This window comes from Chiloscyllium plagiosum, chromosome 40 (genome assembly GCF_004010195.1).
Source record: "Chiloscyllium plagiosum isolate BGI_BamShark_2017 chromosome 40, ASM401019v2, whole genome shotgun sequence".
Taxonomy (NCBI): Eukaryota; Metazoa; Chordata; class Chondrichthyes; order Orectolobiformes; family Hemiscylliidae; genus Chiloscyllium; species Chiloscyllium plagiosum.
In genome coordinates, this window is record NC_057749.1 from 1,271,852 (window position 1) to 1,294,623 (window position 22,772).

Below are 22,772 nucleotides of genomic sequence, written 5' to 3' on the forward strand. Positions count from 1 at the left end.
CCCGCACCAGCTCCCCCCTCCCCCCATCCCCACATTGGCTCCTCACCCCATATCCTGCACCTGCAACCTGCCCATCACAAAACCTGTCATCCTGCTTGGCTGCTTAGTATTAATCCCACCCGTCTCACCTACATTCTACCACATTTATTTATTTGTTCTTGAAATTTGTAAGTCCACCAAATTGCCCTTGAGCAACTGATGAGGCCACTGTGGAGGGCAATTAACAGTAAGTCACATTGCTGTGGGACTGAACTCACGTGTAGGTAAGGACAGCAGATTTCCTCTCTAAAGGATCTATTAGGGAACCAGGTGGGTCCTTATGACAATCCAATAATTTCACTACTGTTATTATTGAGACTAGTTTTTTTATTACACGTTTATTAATAAGTTAAATTTTAAATCCCACCGCTTCCATGGTGGGATTTGAATCTAGTCTCTGGACTGTTAGTCCAAACGTTGGGATTTATAGTCCAGTATCATCTTTACTGCGCTACCTCCCGTCAACTAGTTTTATACTTCTTTAAAACTGGTTGGGCCAGTAATCATGAGCTACCCTAACAGCCTTTGAGAAGGCTGAGTCACCTTCTTAAACTGTCTACATTGTTTAGGGAACCTACAACACAGTGAATTCAACAAAAGCACATTTACATGACATGGAAGTGCTCAGACTGAGCCATGTAATCTGTGTTCAATATTTAACCTGTTTTTGAAAATAGAAAGCATGCAAAGTATTGCAGCCTTCAGAAACAGTCTGCTATGTATTCACCACTCATTATTCTCCCTCCTGGTCTTTCTCTGATTTGAAGTACTGACTGAAGTGTCAGAAGGTTGCTTTCCTTATCGTGACCTACCTGAGGAAATCAGGTGCTCTGCCAATCATATTCTCAAAATCCGGGTAGTTAAGTTTCCCATCACCATCCAAATCAGCTTCTTCAATCACTTTCTCACAGACAAGGGTCACCTCTTCAGGGGCGAGCTCCTCTCGAGTCAACTTATTAAGAGTCTTCTCCAGGTCTGACTTGCAGATTAAATTATCTGTGTTGAAATCTTTTGGAGACAGAAGCAGTACATTGTGTAGACATACAGAAATGATGCACAGGAAAAGACCAAATTATCCACCAAGCCCACTCCACATTAAAAATGATTGTCACATTGTGACTAGCTATGGTCAGCTCTCCCCACTCCTCCCTTCAAGGGCAGATAAACACTGGCAGGGGCAAAATATCCTGGAGTATTGCCCTACGATTCCCATAATCCAGGAGTTCACTTTAGACAATAATCCACTTTCCCTCTATTCGATAGTGATCTTTGTCCTAGTCAAGAACTGGTCCATTTCTTTCTTGAAGAATTAATTGTTATGACTAATAGTGCTAAATTTATTTTGAGAACAAGGACAACATTGAAGCCTGTCCTAGATGGTGACTGTCTCTTGGTCAGTCAGTAACCTGGGAGAGGCCAGCCACCTAATTCCATTTGAGAGGAGAGCCAAACTAAAATTCCTTTTGAATGGCCTGTATGGATGGTTGAGGCTAGTTGTTTGGAATGAGTTACTCTCAGTACTACTTAGTTATCGTCATAAGGAGTTGTTTTGATCATCACAGAAGCGTTAGACTAAGGACTTTGTTTCCATGCTGTAAATGTCTATGACGGTAACTAACTATTCTGACTGCTCCAGCACGGAGCCCATAACCTTGTGTGCTTTGGCATCACTAGTGAACATCTAAATATATCTTAAATGTGATGAGGGTTTTCGCCTCTACCACTCTTACAAGCAATGAGTTCCAGGTTCCCATTACCATCTGGGTGAAAACATTTTTCCTTCAGTTATACACATAACAGGGCTGCACTCCAGAAAGTCTACACTGATGTAACATACTTTAGCACTGTGCTCATTGACAGGTTTATCGGTAATGTCAGAAGCAACAAAGTCAAAAAGAGGTAGAACAGGAAGATATACAGACAGATGGGGACATCCTCTCAGAACAAACCCGTACATTCACTTTCACTTTCTTCTTTGAGATATTAATCACACCTTTCTGGATTCCCTACATAATGAAAGGTAGACTTGCCCTGGAGTGAGTGCAATGAAGGTTCATTTGTTCTTCATGAACTGATTCCTGGAATAAGAGAAGTAAATATGTGGCTAAAAGATTGGTGTGCGAAAGAGGGGTTTCTTTTCATGGAGCACTGGCATCGATATTGGAAGAGGAGGGATCGTGGGACGGTTTCCACCTCAAACAAGTTGGGATTAGTGTTCTAGTGAAAAGAGTAAATAGGATGGCCAACAGGACATTAAACTAGGAAGACAGGAAGCAAAGAGAAGGGTAAAACTCCAAGAAGTATAAGCAGCAGGATAACATCTGTGGGGTTGGATTCAACTGCATGAAAAAATATGAAAAAAAATTGAAAAGAAAGGAGAACTCAGGAGAGGTTATTAAAGACTCTAGTACACAAAACAGGACAAAGTGTTTGGAAAGGGTTAGGATTCAAACTTCAAACACACTGGATAAACGAATAACAATGAGAAGAGGCACAGTCAGTACAGGACTGAAGGTTTTGTATCTATGCATGCAGTATATGGAGTAAGGTAAGTGAGTTTGTGGTGCAGATTGAAATTGGCAGATACAACATGGTGGGAAACATGGAAATATGGCTACAAAGGGATCAAGACTGGGAGCTAAATATCCAAGGATATACAGCCTAATGAAAAGACAGGCAGGTGTGCAGAGGGGTGGGGTTGCCTTGTTAATAAAAAATTAAACTAAACCAATAGCAATAAAAAAGTACAGTCAGATATATAGAATCTGTGTGGGTAGTGTTGAGGAACTGCAAAGGTAAAAAACCATAATGTTAGTTATGTAACGGCCTCCAAACAATCGTCAAGATTTGGGGCATAAGATACACCAGAAAAGGCATATAAGAATAGTAAAATTACAGTGATCATGGGGTTTTCAATATGCAGGTGGACTGGGAATACCAGGTTGGTAGTGGATTGCAAGTAAAGGAATTGGTGGAATGTCTACGAGATGGCTTTTTGGAGCAGCTTGCGGTGGAGCCCACTAGGGAACAGGCAATACTGGATTTAGTGCTGTGCAATGAGGCAGACTTGACAAGGGAGCTTCAGGTGAATTGACCCTTAGGAGGTAGTGACCATAATATGGTAGAATTTGCTCTGTAATTTGTGAAGGACAAGCCAGCCTCTGTCAACTGTCTGTGTGGAGTTTTCACATTCTCCCCATGTCTGCGTGGGTTTCCTTCGGGTGCTCCGGTTTCCTCCCACAATCCAAAGATGTGCAAGTTAGGTGGATTGACCATGGTAAATTGCCCATAGTATTCAGGGATATTGTAGGTGAGGAGCATTAGTCAGGGGTAAATGTAAAGTAAAGGATAGGGAAATGGGTCTATGTGGCTTACTCTTCAGAGGGTTGGTGTGGATTTGTTCGGCCGAAGTGCCTGTTTCCACACTGTAGGGATCCTATGAGGGTGGAAATAGATGTAATGGTATTACAGTTAAAAAAAGGCAACTACAGAGGCATGAGGGAAAAAGGGGACCAGAATTGACTGGGAGAGGAGCCTTGCAGGAAAGACAGTGGAACAATGGCAGACATTTCTGGGAGTAATCCGGAAGACACAGAAAAACTTCATCCTCAGGAAAAGGAAGCATACTAAAGGGAAAGGTGAGGCAACCATGGCTGGCCAGAGAAGTCAGGGATAGCAAAAGAGAAGGCATGTAATGTGATGAAGGGCAGTGGGAAGCCAGGATATTGGGAAGATTATGAAGATCAGCAGAGGACAACAAAGAAAGAAATAAGGAGGGAGAAGATTAAATTTGAGAGGAAGCTAGCTGGTAATATTAGGAAAGATTGCAAGAGTTCCTTTAGATATAGAAAGGGCAAAAAAGAGGCAAAAGTAGACATTATGCCACTGGAAAACAATGCTGGAGAAGTAAAATAGCTAACAAAGAAATGGCTGAGGAAGTAAATAAGTACTTTGCATCAGTCTTTATGGTAGAAGACATGAGTAATATTCCAAACATTCATGAGAGTCAGGGGGCAGAGATGAGTATGGTAGCCATCAACAAGGAGAAGGTGCTAGAAAAACTGAAAAGTCTGAAAATGAATAAATCAGCTGGACCAGATGGGCTACAGTTCTGAAAGAGATAGCTGAAGAGATAATGGACGCTTTAGTAGTGATCTTTCAGTTATTTTTGGAGTCAGGGAGGGTCCCAGGGAATGGAAAACCATTAATGCAACTCCCTATTTAAGAAGGGAGTAACGCAAAAGATGGAAAATTATAGGCTGATTAGCCTTACCTCAGTCATCGGTGAGATTTTGGAGTCCATTGTGAAGGATGAGAATTCTGAATACTTGGAAGCGCATGGTAAAATAGGGCAAAGTCAGCATGGTTTCATCAAGGGGTGGGGTCATGCCTGACAAATCTGCTAGAATTCTTTGAGGAGGTAACAAGCAGGTTAGACCAAGGAGAGCCAGTGGATGTTATCTATCTGGACTTCCAGAAGGCATCTGATAAGGTGCAGCACAGGAGATTGCTGAGTTAGATAAGGACCAATTGTGTTAGAGGCAAGGTACTAGCATGGATAGAAGATTGGCTGTCTCACAGAAGGCAGAATGGGAATAAAAGAGTCTTCCTCAAGATGTGACTAGTGATGCTTCATAACGGTCAGTGTTGGGACCACAACTTTTCACTTTATACAATAATGATCTGGATGAAAGAACTGAGGATATTCTGGCTAAGTTTGCAGATGATACAAAGATAGATGGAGGGGCAGAAAGTATTGAGGAGGCGGGAAGGCTAATGAAAGATTTAGACAGGTTAGGTGAGTGGGCAAAGAAGTGGCAGATGAAATACAATGTGGGAAAGTGTGAGGTCATGCACTTCAGTAGGACAAATAGAGGCATGGACTGTTTTCTAAATGGGGAGAAAATTCAGAAATCTGAAGTGCAAAGGGACTTGGGAGTCCTAGTCTAGGTTTCTCTGAATGTAATCTTGCAGGTTGAATCAGTAGTTAGGAAGGCAAATACAATGTTGTCATTCATCTCAAGAGACTAGGATATAAAAGCAGGAATGTACTTCTGAGACTTTATAAGGCTCTGGTCAAACCATGTTTCGAGTATTGTGAGCAATTTTGTAAATCATATCTCAGGAAGAATATATTGGCCCTTGAGAATGTCCAGAAAAGATTCAGAGAATGGTCCTCGTAATGAGGAACATTTGAGGACTCTAACATTATACTTGATGAGTTTAGAAGGATCAAGGGGGTTCCAATTGAAACTTATAGAATATTGAATGGCCTGGACAGAGTGGACGTTGGGAGGATGTTTCCATTTGGTAGGAAAGATAAGCACCCAAGGGGACAACCTTACAGTAAAGGAAAGACCCTTTAGAATGGAGATAAGGAGAATCCTCTTTAGTCAGAGAATGGTGGATGTTTGGAATTCAATGCCACAGAAGGCTGTGGAGGCAAGTCATTGAGTATATTTAAAACAGAGATAGATAAGTTCTTGATTGCCAAGGGTATCAAAGATTACGGTGACAAAGCGGGAAAAAGGGGTTGAAAAATGTATCAGCCATGATCGAATAGACCAAATGGCCTAACTTCTGCTGCTATGTCTATGCTCTTATGGGATGAGGGTATTGTCTCATGAAGACAAACTGATTGGAATACAAGCCCAGTCCAAAGACGTGATCAGATTGAGGCACACAAAATTCACAAGGGGTGTTTTACTGTAGGGGTAAAAACAATGACTGCAGATGCTGGAAACCAGATTCTGGATCAGTGGTGCTGGAAGAGCACAGCAATTCAGGCAGCATCCAAGGAGCTTTGAAATCGACGTTTCGGGCAAAGGGAAGGGCTTTTGCCCGAAACGTCGATTTTGCTGCTCGTCGGATGCTGCCTGAATTGCTGTGTTTTACTGTACCCTAGGTCATTGTCCTAGGATTGGGGGCCATTGGTCATCTTGGACTACAATGAGTATGAATTTCTTCACTCAAAGTTGTGAATCTTTCCAATTCTCTACCTCACTCAGCAGTGGATACAACATTGAACGTATTAAAGACTGAAAGCAATAGATTTTAGATTATCGAGGCATTTAAAGGATATTAAGGGATCATGTAGGAACGTAGACCTGCGGTAGGAGACCAGCCATGATCTTCTGAAATGGTGCAGCAGGTTTGAGGGGCTCAATGGTCTTCTTCTACTTCTATCTGATATGCTTGAAGCTGATTAATGTTCTTTGACCTTGAAAGTGGAATTCTACCTCTTTAGAAGCAGCTGGCCAATCAGAGGATGGCAGTTCCTGGATCCTAAAGATTGTTGGTCATGGATGAGTCCTCAAAGAATTAAACAGTGAGAAGGTTTTCTCACTGCTTCTCGTGAGATGGAGGTAATAGAAAGAGGTGAATGGTGGGTCAGTTTTTGAGTGGGTGACCAGTTTTTGAAGCTACCTCCGACCATTTCCACACTTGAAATAATTCAATTTCCTCTCCTAGTGATAGTCAAACAGTAAGATGCTATGAAGCAGGGCTGACAGCTTTCCATTTGTAATGGCAATGTGATGATACTATGGCTTTAAGAGATATGTTTTGTCCTTTTTTTATGAAGAGAGGTTGAGAGAGAGGTACCAAGTGGTCTGCTCTCAGCCAACAAAATAAACAGTTGTGAGGCCTTGGGATCTTTTTTCCAAAGTTGGAACAATAGAAGCAGCATGAAGGGCTGGGGTCAAACTCCCAGAGAACCAGGATTTTAGCTTAACTTTTAGTAGTTGTTGTGCTTTGAAAGCTGCTATGTATCTCTCCCTTCTACAACAAAATGTGTGAATTTTCTCTCTCTCTTTGAGTTTTCTCTTGATGTTCTTTCCTCCCAGATGCGAGAATGACATATCGGACAATCTATTTTACTGAATTTGCTATTTTGGAACCATTGCTATTTAGTAGTTAAATAATCAAATATTCTGTTACATTTTCCTAGACAGTTATGTTATTCCAATTCGTTTTTCTTTTGTTTGTATTTTAACTATGCTGTAAGAATAAATTGTTTTGTTTCAAGCCTGATAATTTGACCAATTGAATTGCATCTGGAACACAATGCCTTACACTTGCCTTTAAAAATAAGAAAAAAGTTGGGGTCTAGACTATTTTCTTAATCTATTTTGATGGGCTTTGTTCTGGTCTACAGCAAACTGGAGGCTCGTCCGGGATCAAAATTTCTAATTCCAGGTTGGGTTTAGGATTATTGCACTCAACAAAATGAGTGGAGAGTATTGGTTTTCTCTTATCGGGTAGTGAAGCAGATAGTGAAGGTAGTCAAAGAATGCAGCAGAATATAGAGAGATTGGAGAGTTGGCAGATGGAGATTAATCCGGGCAAATGTGAGATGACGCATTTTGGAAGAACCAATTCAAGAGCAAACTATACAGTAAATGGAAAAGCTCTGGGGAAAATTGATATACAGAGACATCTGGGTGATCAGATCTATTGTTCCTGGAAGGTGGCAACGTAGGTCAATTGAGTGGAGAGTGTGGTGCTGGTCAGGCAGCATCTGAGGAGCAGGAGAACTGGCATTTTGGACATAAGCCATTCATCAGCAAGCCCTCCTGATTAAGGGCTTATGCCCAAATGTCGATTCTCCTGCTCCTTGGATCCTGCCTGACCTGCTGTGCTTTGCCAGCATCACACTCTCGACTCTGATCTCCAGCAGCTGCAGTCCTCACTTTCTCCAGGTCGATTGAGTGGTCAAGGAGGCATACAGCATGCTTTCATTCATTGGACAGGGTATTGACTACAAGAGTTGGCAGGTCATGTTACAGTTGTATGACTTTGGTTCAACCACATTTGGAATACTGCATACAGTCTGGTTGCCAAATTACCAAAAGGATGTGGATGCTTTGGAGAGGGTGCAGAGGAGGTTCACCAGGATGTTGCTTGGTATAGAGTGTGCTTTTTATGAAGAGAGGTTGAGTAGCATGGTTTGTGAAGGTTTGTAGCTCAGGTTGAGGTTTAGGGTGTAGGTTTGCTCGCTGAGCTGTAGGTTTGATATCCAGATGTTTCATTACCTGGCTAGGTAACATCATCAGTGGCGACCTCCAATTGAAGCAAAGCTGTTGTCTCCTGCTTTCTATTTATATGTTTGTCCTGGATGGGGTTCCTGGGATTTGTGGTGATGTCATTTCCTGTTCATTTTCTGAGGGGTTGATAGATGGTATCTAGAACTATGTGTTTGTTTATGGTGTTGTGGATGGAGTGCCAGGCCTCTAGGAATTCTCTGGCATGTCTTTGCTTAGCCTGTCCCAGAGAATTCGTAGAGGCCTGGCACTCCAATCACAACACCATAAACAAACACATAGATCTAGATACCATCTATCAACCCCTCAGAAAATGAACAGGAAATGACATCACCATAAATCCCAGGAACCCCATCCAGGACAAACATATAAATAGAAAGCAGGAGACAACAGCTTCGCTTCACTTGGAGTTCGCCACTGATGATGTTACCCAGCCAGGTAATAAAACGTCTGGATATCAAACCTACAGCTCAGCGAGCAAATTTACACCCTCGAGGTTGAGTAGATTAGGATTATTTTCATTATAAAGATGAAGGTTGAGGGGGACCTGATTGAGGTCTACAAAATCATGACAGGTATAGACAGGGTGGATAGCAAGAAGCATTTTCCCAGAGTAGGGGACTCAATTACTAGGGGTCACATGAGAGGGGAAAAGTTTAAGGGAGATATGCATGGAAAGTTCTTTAGGCAGAGGGTGATGATTGCTTGGAACATGTTGCCTGTGGGTGTGGTAGAGGGCACAATAGCGCATTTAAGATGTATCCTGACAGATACATGAATGGGCAGGGAGCAAAAGGATACAGATCCTTAGAAAATAGGCAACAGGTTTAGGTAGAGGATCTGGATCAGCGCAGGCTTGGAGGCCGAAGGGCCTGTTCCTGTGCTGTAATTTTCTTTGCTCTTTGTTCTTGGGTGTTTACTTGGTTGGTAAATAGAGTGCGCCTTGTGTAATAATGGCTCTGTCAGTCACTAAGAGTTTCCTGTGGTGGAAGAAGTCACTTCAGGAGTTTTACAGAAAGCAAGCAAGGAAAAGCTTTTGGAATTGGCAGACAAGTTGGAGTTGAGGTTGCCTTTATCTATGCAAAAAAGGGGAGGAAATTGCAGCAATAGCTTAACATTTACGTTGCCAGAAATGCCAGCGGAATCTTTGGAAATGGTTTAAAATTCAAATTGTAAATCAAAGCAGCTTGCACACGTAAAGGAAATGAAACAGTTTGGACTATAATTGAGAGCAGATGAAGTGGAGAAAGAGAGGGTTTTTGAACATTGGAGGTTGGAACTGAAAACACAAAGTCGACTTAAAATGGCAGAGGTAGAGGTGAAAAGTAGGAGTACTAATGACAGCAATCCCTTCGTAGCTAAAGGCCTGGTGGTGTTCTAATTTATATATGTTCAAACGTTGCCCAAGCTTGACAAGAATAATGTAGAAACCTTGACGTTAGTTTAGCCACTTTCTGAAATGAAATGGAATGGCCAGTGACCATGTAGGTATTGTTGATTCATAAAGAATTGGTAGGTAGAGCTATTTGCCTCAATATCAGAGGAGATATCCAGGGTGTATGATGTGGTGAAAAATGCCATCTTATATGCATGAGTGAGTGCCAGAAGCCTACAAACAACATTTTAAGAATCTAAGGAGGGAATCTAGTCAAATTTACATTGAGTTTGAAAGGATCAAACAAAATAATTTTGATAAGTGGATAAGGGCATTGAAAATGGATCCGACATATGATGCTCAATGAGACAATTATTTTGGAGAAGTTCAGAAGTTCACTTCCTGACGTTGTGATAATTCATGTGGAAGAGCAGAGAGTTAAGACTGCAAGATTAGCAGCGAAAATGGCAGAGGATTATGAGTTGGTTCATAAATCAATGTTTGGCTTCCAATATCAATTTCAATCTGTAAGAGATAGAAGTTGGAGAAAAGAGGGTTTCAATGAAGATAGTAAACATTGGTGTTTTCACTGTGATAAAGTAAACCACATGAAGTCTCAGTGTTGATAGTCTAGAAAAAGCACTGGGAAGATAGATGTGGGAAAATAGGATGAGCCAATGAGTTTTGTTGCAATGGTAACATGGAAGCTAAAAAGCTGCACCAGAATGTATAACCTGATCAGGGATTGGTTGAGAAGAAAGTGCCAGACCTCTTTAAAGAATTTACCTGAGTGGTTCATGTGGACCAAGAGGAATAGGAAAAGAAATTAAAATTTTAAGAGATACAGGAGCAAGTCAATCTTTGATGAGAGATAAGGAGATATGCAATTTGAGGAGTATTGCCAGAAAATGTGGTAATATGTGGAATTCATGGGAGTGAGAATTGGTGAAGTGGTGATAGGAATAATAGAGAAATTGTCAGTTCCAGAAATACAGTATCTTGGTAATGATACAGCTGGATCACAAGTGGGAGTGATGTCTACTCTGGTTGAAGAGCTAGTGGAAAATCCAACAACTGAGGTGTTATAGGTAGTATAACTTGGGATTTTACCTGCATGGTAGCAAGGTCACAACATCATAGGTTAAAGCAGGAGAAGAAATCAAGGAGTAAAGATAAGGAAGTTTAAATTCAATTACCAGAAACTATGTTTGATCAAATGGTTGAGAAAAAAATACAGCAACAGGTGGAGGACAAAGTGGATATTTTTAGTTCAGAGCAGCTAGCTGAATTATAACAGAAAGATGAAAAACTAAAGGAGTTATATCGAACAGCACACACAGAAAAAGAATCTGAATGTACCCCAGAATGCTACTACCTTAAAAATGAATTCTTGATGAGAAAATGGAGACCATCACGTACACGGGCAGATGAAAAATGTGCAGAGGTTCATTAGAGATACTATCGGTGAGTGATAAAAAGGTGTTGCAGGTAGCACATGAGATACCTGTAGGAGATCACTTAGGAGTAAGAAAACTCAGGCCAAAATGCAAAATGTATTTTTATTGGCCTGAACTATATAGAGGTGTGGTTGAACTTTGCTGGACATGTCATACAAAGTATGAAAACCTCAGGCAATTGTCTAGGCTAGCTTCTTAAAATATTTTGCAGGGATTTAGTCTGGTCCATAACAGTGGCTATGAATACGATATTTTTACCACTGTTGAGGAGTCTGTTACAAAGTACATACCACTCTAAGTATTTCCTATGAACAGAAAAACACACTGCAGAAATTTTGAAAAACTTGTGCTTTGAATCCCAAGTGAATGTAGTTTATGAACAGTACATGCTCAGTAATAGATCTCAAATTTAAAAAGAGCCCATCGATAGATATGTGACTGTATTAGCATTGCTCACAAATCCTATGAATTCAGGCACCTGAAAGATAATCCTATCAAAGCTACAATTATATTCAGAATGAGAGATCCTACTATGACAGTGCAACTGTTAAGAGAGAGGTATCTTACTCTCAAAGAAGATATAAATAATGTGCAGAGGCTCTGTGCTTGTAAATCAATAGATACAGCATATACGTGGGAGAACAAAGGAGTTTGTCCACAATGTGGAGCCCAGACCACAGACCTTGATAAGCAGCTCAGACCTATCCACAATGCTGAAAAGTGTCTACACCTTAAATGCAACAATGCGGAGAAAAGTAACAATGATTCACAGAAGGACCAACAAAAAAAAACAAGGTCCATAGACAAATTACAAATACTGTGGTCATCATAGAAGACAAATGAAAGCACATCAGACATCAAAAAACAGTGGTTTAACCACAAGAAGCAAAACTACTTTACACACAAGTGTTTAGCTAGGAAGCAGACCAACAAACCTATAAAGGTAATAGCCACAAAGTGTGAAGACAATGATTTGGGTAAATCAATTTTGGCACCAGAGAGATTATTGGAGGAGAAAAATGAAAACAATTATAATGAAAGTAGCAGCGTGAGATAATCAAATTAATACAAAGTGCCAGACAGACACTAGTACTTCCTGAAACATTATGAACTTTAAAGAACTATGTGAAGTTACAACAGATGACAATCGAAGCGTGAAACCTTTGAAGATAAAATTGAGGCTCTGTGATGGAATGGTGCTTGTTCTGAGAGGATAAATTAATCAGAGAGCCCAATGCTATGACAAGATATGCAATCCAGAAATCCATATTGCTATTACTCGTCTCAGCAGAAGCAAGTTGAAAGCTAAATCCTCCAGAAGAGATTGACAGTGTTTTATATGCCAGATTGACTGGCATGTCATTCTGTCTGTCTCTGACAAACAGACTATGCAAGTTAGAGAGGATCTGACTGCAGGAACAATGGAATCTTGAAGCTGAAGTCACAAAATGACTTGATTGCCTTGTCAGACACAGAAAATGCAACTGAATAACAGATGTGTTTAAGGCAACAGCATAGATCAGTAGTGTCAGCTGAGAAGATTTTGAAACTGAATCATTATTCCAACCAGCAGATATTGGAGAGAAAGCCAACAACCTGGATGAGTGCCATCACAAGACCCAGTCATATTAAAGATCATGTGTGCCATGTGTGTTGAGACTGATAAAAACACAGTAACTACAAAAGTGAACACTTTTGCAGAGGTGGAATGGAGTAATGAAAAGGAAAATAATTGTTTGCAAAATGGTTAATTTACAGTATAAAATGATTGTGCAAACTAAAATGAATTTGTGTGCACTAACAAGAGAAATTACATTAAAGTGTTTCCTGGCTTGTCACAGTCATGTGACCTCTGCCATGAGATACTCACTGCAGGCAGTCATCTTACCATAATTCAATCTGAACAAACTAAATGAGGTGAGACAGGATCAGTTAAGAATGTATTCACTGGAATTTGGAAGAATGAGATGGGGAGGCTCTCTCAAAAACCTATAAAATTCTAAAAGGACCAGGTAAATGTGGAAAAAAATTTCCCAATGACTAGGGAGTCCAGAACAAGGGAACATAGTCTAAGGAAATGAGATAGTCCATTTAGGACTGAGATGAGGAAGTATTTCCTCACTCAGAGTATTGGGTCTGTGGAATTCTCTGAGACAGAAACTGTTTGAGGCCAAAGCACAGAATATTTTCAAGAAGAAGTTAGATATAGTTCTTAGGGCAAAAGGGATCAAAGAGTATAGTGAGAAAATGGGAACAGGGGACTGAAATGGATGGTCAGACATGATCATAATGAATGGCAAAACAGGCCCACGGGCATCAAAGGTGAGAAAGCAGGAAAATAAGGTCAAAAAACTATCAGCCATGATTAAATGGTGGAACAACGTCGATGGGTCAAATGGTCTAATTTCTGCTCCTATGTCTTTTGGCTGATAGGCCTGCTCCTGTTTTCCATGTTTCCATATTTCTAGACTTGTTCTGTCAACTCAGAACAAAAGCCTCCTCCACAGTACTTTATGGGGAAGTACAGACCCTCCATCCCTGGGCTCCCTCCCAAGTTACTCACTTTGCAAAATATTAACTGCCCCAGGTCCCCACACACTGCGATAAACTTGCCATCAACCCTCCAGATGTTTTAGTCACAAATTTCAGCCAATTAATGAGGCCAGGTGGTTAAAGTTGACCAGACTTCCTGCCAGCCTGAAGGATGTTATTCTCCATAGGAAACACAAGACAATTCTTCCTCAGACTGACTTGATATGAGATTATTTATAAGATCAGAGTCTGAAGTATGAATGTTACAAAATGTGTGATGATAGTCGAAGTATTTTAAATTAGAAGAAAGGTTTCCTGAACCAACTTTCTGACCTTGTGTTTCTGATTGTGCTCTTATAGTTTCTGGGTCTGCCTTGTTCTGCTCTACATGCATTTCATTCAATAAATGAAGGAACTGATTATTATACCATAGATTTTGAAGGCGTAAATGGCTTTCAGCTCTCTGGGAGCCATTTCACTAAGCACCGAGAACATGTCCACAAAGTCATTAAAGCTCAGATTCCCAGCACCATCCTCCGAGAAGGTCTTCACTATTTGCTCCTTGAATGGATTCTCCTGTGAAAACAAACATCTTGGGTTTTTAAACAAAAAATAACACTTTGCATTTGTCTCCCCCCACTTATTCCTATTGGATTTATTCTGAAAGGGTTAAGCTTCCAGTTCCACTCTGCTACTGGCCTCACAGTAATCCTTCACAAGTTTTAATATCCCATTCTCACCCTTCACAGTTTCCATTCACAAAGGGTTAATTCCTCATTACAGACCCACAGCAATGCCTTAATAACTGTTTTCCAGCAGCAGCAGCAACTCAAAGGGCGGGTGCTTGGACTAGGGGCCTGCCAGGAGCGGTGAGTCACTGATTTGAGATTTTATATTTGAAGTCAGAGAGCAGAGGTTTCTGGGAAAGGAGTGACTTCTTATTTTTATTTTCATCCAACTATATAAGACAGTGTTAGGGAACTGGAGCAGGAACTGGATGAACTTTGGATTATTCGGGAAGCAGAGGCTGTGATAGATAAGAGTATGAAGAAAGCTGGGTGACTGTTCGAAGGGGGAAAAAACAGCCAGTGGAGGGATCCCCTGTGGTCATTCCACTGAAAAACATGTATAACGTTTTGGATACTGTTGGGGGGAACGACTTACCAGAAGTATGCAATGGGGCCCAGGTCTCTGGCACAGAACCTGTCCCTGTTGCCAGAAGGGAAGGAGGGAAAGGAGGAGAGTGTTAGTCATTGGGGATTCAATAGTTAGAGGCTCAGATAGAAGGTTTATTGGGAACGAATGAGACTCACGGTTGATGTATTGCCTCCCAGGTCATAGGGTCCATGATGTTTCGCATTGTATCTTTGGGGTCCTGAAGGGAGAGGGTGACCAGCCTCAAGTCGTTGTCCATGGAGGTACCAACGACATAGGTAGAAAGAGGGATAGGGATGTAAGGCAGGATTTCAGGGAGCTAGGCTGGAAGCTGAGAACTAGAACAAACAGAGTTGTTATTTCTGGTTTGTTACCCGTGCCATGTGATAGCGAGGCAAGGAGTAGGGAGAGCTATCAGCTGAACACGTGGCTGCAGGGATGGTGCAGGAGGGAGGGTTTCAGGTACTTGGATAATTGGAGGGTTTCAGGTACTTGGATAATTGGGGCTCATTTTGGGGAAGGTGGGACCTGTACAAACAGGAAGGTCTTCATTTGAACTAGAGGGGTACTAATATCCTGGGTGGGAGAGGTCACACTGATTGGAGTTTATTATAGGCCTCCGCAGAGTTCCAGGGAGGTGGAAGAGAGGATTGGCAAAATTATTCTGGGTAGGAGTGAAAGGAACAGGATGGTCATTATGAAGGACTTTAACTTCCCCATCATTGACTGGAAATGCTATAAATCTAGTACATCAGATGGATCAGTTTTTGTCCAATGTGTATAGGAGGTCTCCTGACACAGTATGTCGAAGGGCCGACAAGAGGGGAGGCCACACTGGATCTGGTGCTTGGTAATGAACCAGACCAGGTGTTTGATTTAGTTGTAGGTGATCACTTTGAAGAGAGTGACCATAATTCAGTTATAGTTAGTTTAGCGATGAAAAGGGATAAGTACATGCCACAGGTCATGAGTTATCGATGGGGCAAGGGCAATTATAATGCGATTAGGCAAGATTTAGGATGCATAGAATGGGGTAGCAAAATGCAGGGGATGCAGACAATGGAAATGTGGAGCTAGTTTAAGGAACAGATATTGCGTGTCCTTGATAGGTATGTCCCTGTCGGGCAGGGAGGAAGTGATAAGGTAAGGGAACCGTGGTTTACTATAGAAATTGCATCTCTTGTTAAGCAGAAGAGGGAGGTTTATGTGTTGATGAGGCAAGATAGTACAGATGAGGCGATGGAGAGTTACAGATCAGCTAGGAAGGATTTAAAGAGAGCAATGAGCGGACACGAGCAGTCTTTAGCAATTAGAAAAAAGGAGAACCCTAAAGCTTTCTATAGGTATGTGAGGAATAAAAGGATGACTGGGGTAGGAATAGGGCCAGTCAAAGACAGAAGTAGGAAGTTGAGTGTGGACTCTGTGGAGATCGGAGAGGTGCTAAACGAACATTTCTCACTCAGGAAAAGGAGAATATTGTAGAGGAGAAGAATGAGGTACGAGATATTAGACTAGAAAGGATCGAGGTTAGTTACGAACAAGTGTTATCAATTCTTGAAGGAGTGAAAGTAGACAAGTCCCCTGGGCTGGATGGGATTTATCCGAGAATTGTCTGGGAAGCTAGGGAGGAGATAGCAGAGTCATCATTGTCTACATGTTTAGTACCAGAGAACTGGATGATTGCAAATGTTGTGCCCTTGTTCAAGAAGGGCAGCAGAGAAGACCCAGATAGTTATAGACCAGTGAGCCTTACTTCTGTTGTTGGAAAGGTTACGGAAAGGATTATAAGAGATAAGATTTATAATCATCTAGCAAGCAACAATTTGATTTCAGATAGTCAACGTGGTTTCGTCAAGGGCAGGTCATGTCTCACAAACCTCATTGAGTTTTTGAGAAGGTGACCAAGCATGTGGATGAGGGTAGGGCAGTTGGCGTGGTATGCATGGACTTCAGTTCCACATGGTAGGCACTTACAGTAATCTAATCTAACCTCACATTTAGTTGCGTTGAACTCCATTTGCCAGCTCCCAGCCCAATTCTGCAGTTTATCCAAATCCCCCTGCAACCTGTAACATTCTTCCAAACTGTCGACTACTCCATCGACTTTAGTGTCGTATGCAAATTTACTAATCCATCTACCTATGCCTGCGTCTAAGTCATTTATAAAAATGTGAGGTGATTCACTTTGGGAAGAATAACAGAAAGGCAGAGTACTGGGTCAATGGAAAGATTCTTGGTAGGTTTCATTCGTAGAGGAATTGAGTTCCGGAGCCACAATATCATGTTGCACTTGGAATATTGTGTACAGATCTGGTCGACATATTTCGGGAAGGACATGGAAGCATTGGAAAAGGTGCAGAGGAGGTTTACCAGGATGTTGCCTGGTCTGGAGGAAAGATCTTATGAGGAAACGCTGAGAGACTTGGGTCTGTTCTCATTGGAAAGAAGAAGGCTAAGAGGGGATTTGATAGAGACATTCAAGATGATCAGAGGATTAGAAAAGGTAGACAGTGAGTCTTTTTCCTAGGATGATGACGTCAGCTTGTACGAGGGGGCATAACTACAAGTTGAGGGATGATAGATTTAAGACAGATGTCAGAGGCAGGTTCTTTACGCAGAGAGTGGTAAGGGTGTGGAATGCCCTCCCTGCTAATATAGTCAACTCAGCCACATTAGGGAGATTTAATCAATCCTTAGATAAGCACATGGATGATGATGGGATAGTGTAGGGGGACGAGTTGAGAATAGTTCACAGGTCGGCGCAACATCGAGGGCTGAAGGGCCTGTTCTGCTCTGTATTGTTCTATGTTCTATGTTCTAATTCTGTTTCGAAGTCTGGTGGGAAACATTCAGCATGTGAGATACACTTGAAATCCCAACATGTCTAGAAGCTCAATTTGTTTCAGATATTTTGTTTTATGAAAGCAGTAAAACTGAGAAATGTAAGTTCAAGGAGAAATTAATTAAGTAAAAGGACACGACTCCTCCATTTGACTTCACAGTAAGTAACTAAAACATAGTCTTCAATATGTCAGGCTGAATCTTGCAGATTTTTGAGTAAGCATCAGTTATATATGGTTTTTTGGAGGGTACCTCGCTGAGAGACCAGATGAGATTGCTCACTATATCTCACCAAAAGCATCACTGCATACCTGCCTCTATGGCGGCCGTCACATTCAATCCTATCCCCACCTTCTCACATGCTGTCCCTGAAACAACTTGCCATTCAGGTGATATCTGCCGAAAGACCAACATCCCTTGTGCCCACATCATCTTTGACAGGCCACTGTGTAGTCCGACAAGTATTGGTAATCTGGTGTGGCTATTCATTAACGGCACAGCAGCCACAAACTCACCCTGTTCACAGCACATAGCCATGGCTGTCATTATCTCACACATATAACCCCATTCTCTCACCATAGTCATTGATTAACCCCCAGGTCACAGTTTACCAGTCCTTACCTACAAACTATTGAAACAGCCTTTCTAAGTCCCTGCTACCCAGTCCCCAATGCGCACTGGGCACCTGTAGTATGAAGGACTAGTAGTCCAGAAGAGGAACATCACAGACAGGCAAGCAATTGGACAATTCCAAATATGAGCTTTCACTTGCAGGAAATAAAAACATTCATAGCTGCGGATCATGCCCACAATGCCAACCAAATGGTGGCATCATAACCAATGACTATTTAACATCCCATGATGATCTACTGCACCCTGCTCTCATTAATTGAAACTAGTATCAAACAGATCCTGTCTGGCTTGTAGTGCCCAATGTAGCTGAGCTTTGTAATACACAAGAATAGCTTCCTCCTCCCCATGTCCTTATTGTCCTCTTCAAAACATTGGTCACTCAATTTCCAGTACATCACCTTAGATTATAGCCTGCCAGGCCAGCACACTTTGTCCAGACAATACATGAGCGTCTCCCTACTGGACCTGTCCCAGCACTCCCCTCCACCCCCCCATGATATTCATTATTGAATTTATTTGGAAAGGTTAAGCTTCCAGTTCCATTGTCTGCCTCACCATGACCCTGGCAAACATGGGAACTGTAGTAATTGTAACAAGCTTAACCAGGTAGACCTTACAGAATATGAGTTCACTGATTGAGGCTGTTAATCTCGCTTCCTGTAGTAACCTTGGATATATCTGTTCCGTTCCTATCTTGATACTTCCCAGAGTTTCCAGCGTATCTATTTCCTTAATATCAATCTGTTCAAGCCTATTCACCTAGTCCACGGTGTTCTCACTATCAACAACGTCCCTCCCTCTAGTGAATACTCCCCTATCTCTTCAGACTCCAGGCGCAAGTTCCTTCCACTATCACTGATCGGCCCTACCCTCTCTTTGATCATTCTCTTAATCCTCACGTATGTGTAAAATGCCTTTGGGTTTTCCCTAATCCTTCCCACCAAGGTTTTTTCGTGTCCCATCCTAGGTCTCCGCAGTCCGTTTTTGAGTTCTTTCCTAGCTACCCTGTAATCCTCTAAAGCTGTACCAGATCCTTGCTTCCTCAACCTTAAGTAAGCTTCCTTCTTCCTTTTGATGAGAAGCTCCTCTGTTCTTGTCATCCAAGGTTCCTTCACCTTACCATTCCTTACCTGTCTCAGTGGGATAAAGTTATCCAACTTTTATCATCAGAAAACTTACTAATCATGCCTTGTACATTCACAGCCAGATCATTTATGTAAATAACAAATAACAAAAGTTTCAGCACTGACGTCTGAGGCACACCACTAATTACAGGCCTTCAGTCTGAGAAACAACCTTTGACCATCACCCTCTGCTTCCTACCATCGAGCCAATTTTGAACCCAATTAGCCAGCTCTCCTTGCATCCTATGCGACATAACCATCATGACTGACCTGCCATGCGAGACCTTGTCAAAGGCCTTATTAAAGTCCATACAGACAACATCCACTGCCCCACCCTCATCTATCCTCTTGGTTACCTATTTGAAAAACTCTAAAAAATTTGTCAGACATGACTTCCCACACACAAATCCATGCTGACTATCCCTAATCAGACCTTGACTATCCAAACATTGGTTGATCCTGTCCCTCAATATCCTCTGCAACAACTTATCTAACACTACTTGCGGAACGTTTCAGAAAACACCTCTGGGACACCCGGACCAACCAACCCAACCACCCCGTGGCTCAACACTTCAACTCCCCCTCCCACTCCACCAAGGACATGCAGGTCCTTGGACTCCTCCATCGCCAGACCATAGCAACACAACGGCTGGATGAAGTGCACCTTGTCTTAGCCTGCTGGACACACTTTCCTCATTCCTGAAGAAGGGATCATGCCCGAAATGTCGATTCTCCTGCTCCTTGGATGCTGCCTGACCTGCTGCGCTTTTCCAGCAACACATTTTCAGCTCGTACCTAACACTGATGTCAGGCTCACTGACATGTAGTTCCCTGGCTTCTCTTCACTACCTTTCTTGAACAATGAAACATTAGCCATCCTCCAGTCCATTCCAATCATAATCCCAAACTAAACTGCATTTTAGTCCCACCTAACTGCATTTGGCCGATACCCTTCTAAACCAATGCTACTCATGAACTTATCAAAATGTCTTTTAAATGTTGCAACTGTACCTGTGTTCATCACTTTCTCTGGCAGTTCATGCCACACAAGAACCATTCTCTGTCTAAAAAAGAGTTGGCCTTCATGTCCTTTTTAAATGTTTCACCTCTCACCTTAAAACTATGTCTCCTTTTTTTGAACTCCCCCACTAGGGAAAGACCCCAGCCATTCACCATATCTATGCCCCTCATGATTTATAAATCTCAATATGGTCAGTCTTCAATCCCTACACACCAGTGAAAAATATCTCAGCCTTTCCAGTCTATTTCTTTATTTCAAACCTTATTCCCAACAGAATCCTGGTAAATCTTTTCTGAACCCTCTCCAGTTTAATAATATCCTTCCTGTAACAGGACAACCAGAGCTGCACACAGTACTTCAGAGGAGGGCTCACCAACATCCTGTATAACCTCCATATGATATCCCAACATCTATACTCAAAATTCTGAGCAATGAAGGCAAGTGTGCTAAATATCTTCTTAACCACCTGTCTACCTGTGATGCAAATTTCAAAGAACAATGTATTCATTGGTCTCTGTGTTCTAATACACTATCCAGAGCCCTACCATTAATTGTATGATCTGTCCTTCTTGTATTACCAAACCATATCAAGGCAGCATAGTGGCTCAGTGGATAGCACTGTTGCCTCACAGTACCAGGGACCCGGGTTTGATTCCAGCCTTGGGTGACTGTCCATGTGGAGCTTGCACATTCTCCCCATGTCTGCGTGGTTTTCCTCTGGGTGCTCCAGTTCTCTCCCACAATCCAAAGATATGCAGGTTAGGTGAGTTGGCCATGCTAAATTGCCCATAATATTCGGGGATGTGTAGATAGGTGTCTTAATCAGGGTAAATGTAGAGTAATGGGGAATGGGTGCAGGTGGGATACTCTTTGTAGGGCCTGTTTCCACACTGTCAGCGTTCAATGATTCAAAATGCAATACCTCACATTTATCCAGTTTAAACTCCACCTGCCACTCTTCAGCCCATCGATCCAATTCATCAAGATCTCTTTGTGATCTTAGATAAGCTTTTTCATTGTCCACTGTACTGCCAATTTTGATGTCATCTGCAGTATTACTAACCATGTCTCCTATATTCTCATCTAATTCATTTATATAAATGACAAACAAGAGATGACCCAGTTCTAATCTCTACGGAATACCGGTGGTCACAGGCCTCCAGTCCAAAAAAAAACCCTGCACTACCATCCTCTGTCACCTACCAGAAAGCCAATTTTGCATCTAATTGACTAGCTCACTCTGACTTCCATGTGATCTGACTTTACTAATTGATCTACCATGCAGAAACTTGCCAAAGACTTTAGCAAAGTAAACAACATCCACTGCTCTGCCCTCATCAATCTTTTTGGTTGCATCATTAAAATTCTCACTCAAGTTTGTGAGAAATGATTTTCCTCACACAAAACCATGCTGACTAATCCTTGACTTTCCAAATGCATGTATATCCTATCTTTCAGAGTCACCTCCAACAACTCACCCACCATCGATGTCAGACTCACAGGTCTATAGTTTCCAGGCTTCTCCTTACAGCCACCCTCCCGCCTCTGGTACTTTACCCGTGTTTATTGATGATGCAAATACTTCTGCAACAGACCCTGCAATTTCCTCCCTAACTAAAACGTGAAGCAAATGAGTTACAGGGCATCCTGATGGAAGTGGCAACCCTCACCAGGCCGACTAAGCTTGGGGACCACCACCTGTATGAAGGCAATTGCATAGCCTCACTCAGGACAGATCCTGAACAGACAAACTCTAGGTGTGCCCACAGCTAAACCCAAAATAAAGCCAAGCCTTGGCTAAATGGCCAACATTTTCTTCAGGATCAGGGCTGGCAAGCCATCGTAGTTGCTGCCGGTATGTGGACTCAAGACAACAAGAGTTCCATTCGACCTAATTTGAGTAAGAGAACTCATAGGCGGGTATCTAGGAGAGTACACACCCTGGAAGACCCACCTGCATCTAGTTTGTTAAATTGCAACATCCAAATTAGAACCAAATCAAATGTCTGGGTAAATGGTCACCCCGTTCTAATAGAGTTTGATACTGATGTGGCTGTATCAGTGATTGTGGAAACAGTCTTTAACAAAATTCACTCTGGACTCCAACCCTCAAGTTTGTGTAAGACCTCGGCTAGACTGAGGAACTATACCGGGAACCTTTACAGATTTGTTTTGGGATGGCATGGTGGCTCAGTGGTTAGCACTGCTGACCCACAGTGCCAGGGATGCAGGTTTGATTCCACTCTCGGGCAACTGTCTGTGTGGAGTTTGCATATTCTCCTTGTGCATGGATTTCCTCTGAGTGCTCTGGTTTCCTCCCACAGTTCAAAGATGTGCAAGTTAGGTGGATTGGTTATGGTAAATTACCCATAATGTCCAGGGATCTGTAGGCTAGGTGGACTAGCCATGGGAAATAGAGGGTTACAAGAATGGTGTGGGTCTGTGTGGGGTGCCCTTCAGAGCGTCAGTGTGGCCTTGACAGGTTGAATGATCTATTTGCACACTATAGGGATTCTCTGATTAAAAGGTACAACCTGGTTCTGGTCTTGTATA

At 42.1% G+C, this 22,772-nt stretch overlaps 1 protein-coding gene across 2 annotated transcripts in view; it reads right to left on the minus strand.

The window, feature by feature from the left end:
• Positions 1–22,772, minus strand: part of cib2 (calcium and integrin binding family member 2) — a 194,200-nt gene that overhangs the window by 9,447 nt on the left and 161,981 nt on the right. For both annotated transcript variants that reach the window (XM_043680152.1, XM_043680151.1), the window contains 2 exons: positions 13,874–14,021; positions 852–1,047 (listed from right to left, as the gene is read on the minus strand). In XM_043680152.1, the coding sequence (XP_043536087.1) occupies positions 852–1,047; positions 13,874–14,021 (344 nt within the window). The remainder of the gene's footprint in view (positions 1–851; positions 1,048–13,873; positions 14,022–22,772) is intronic.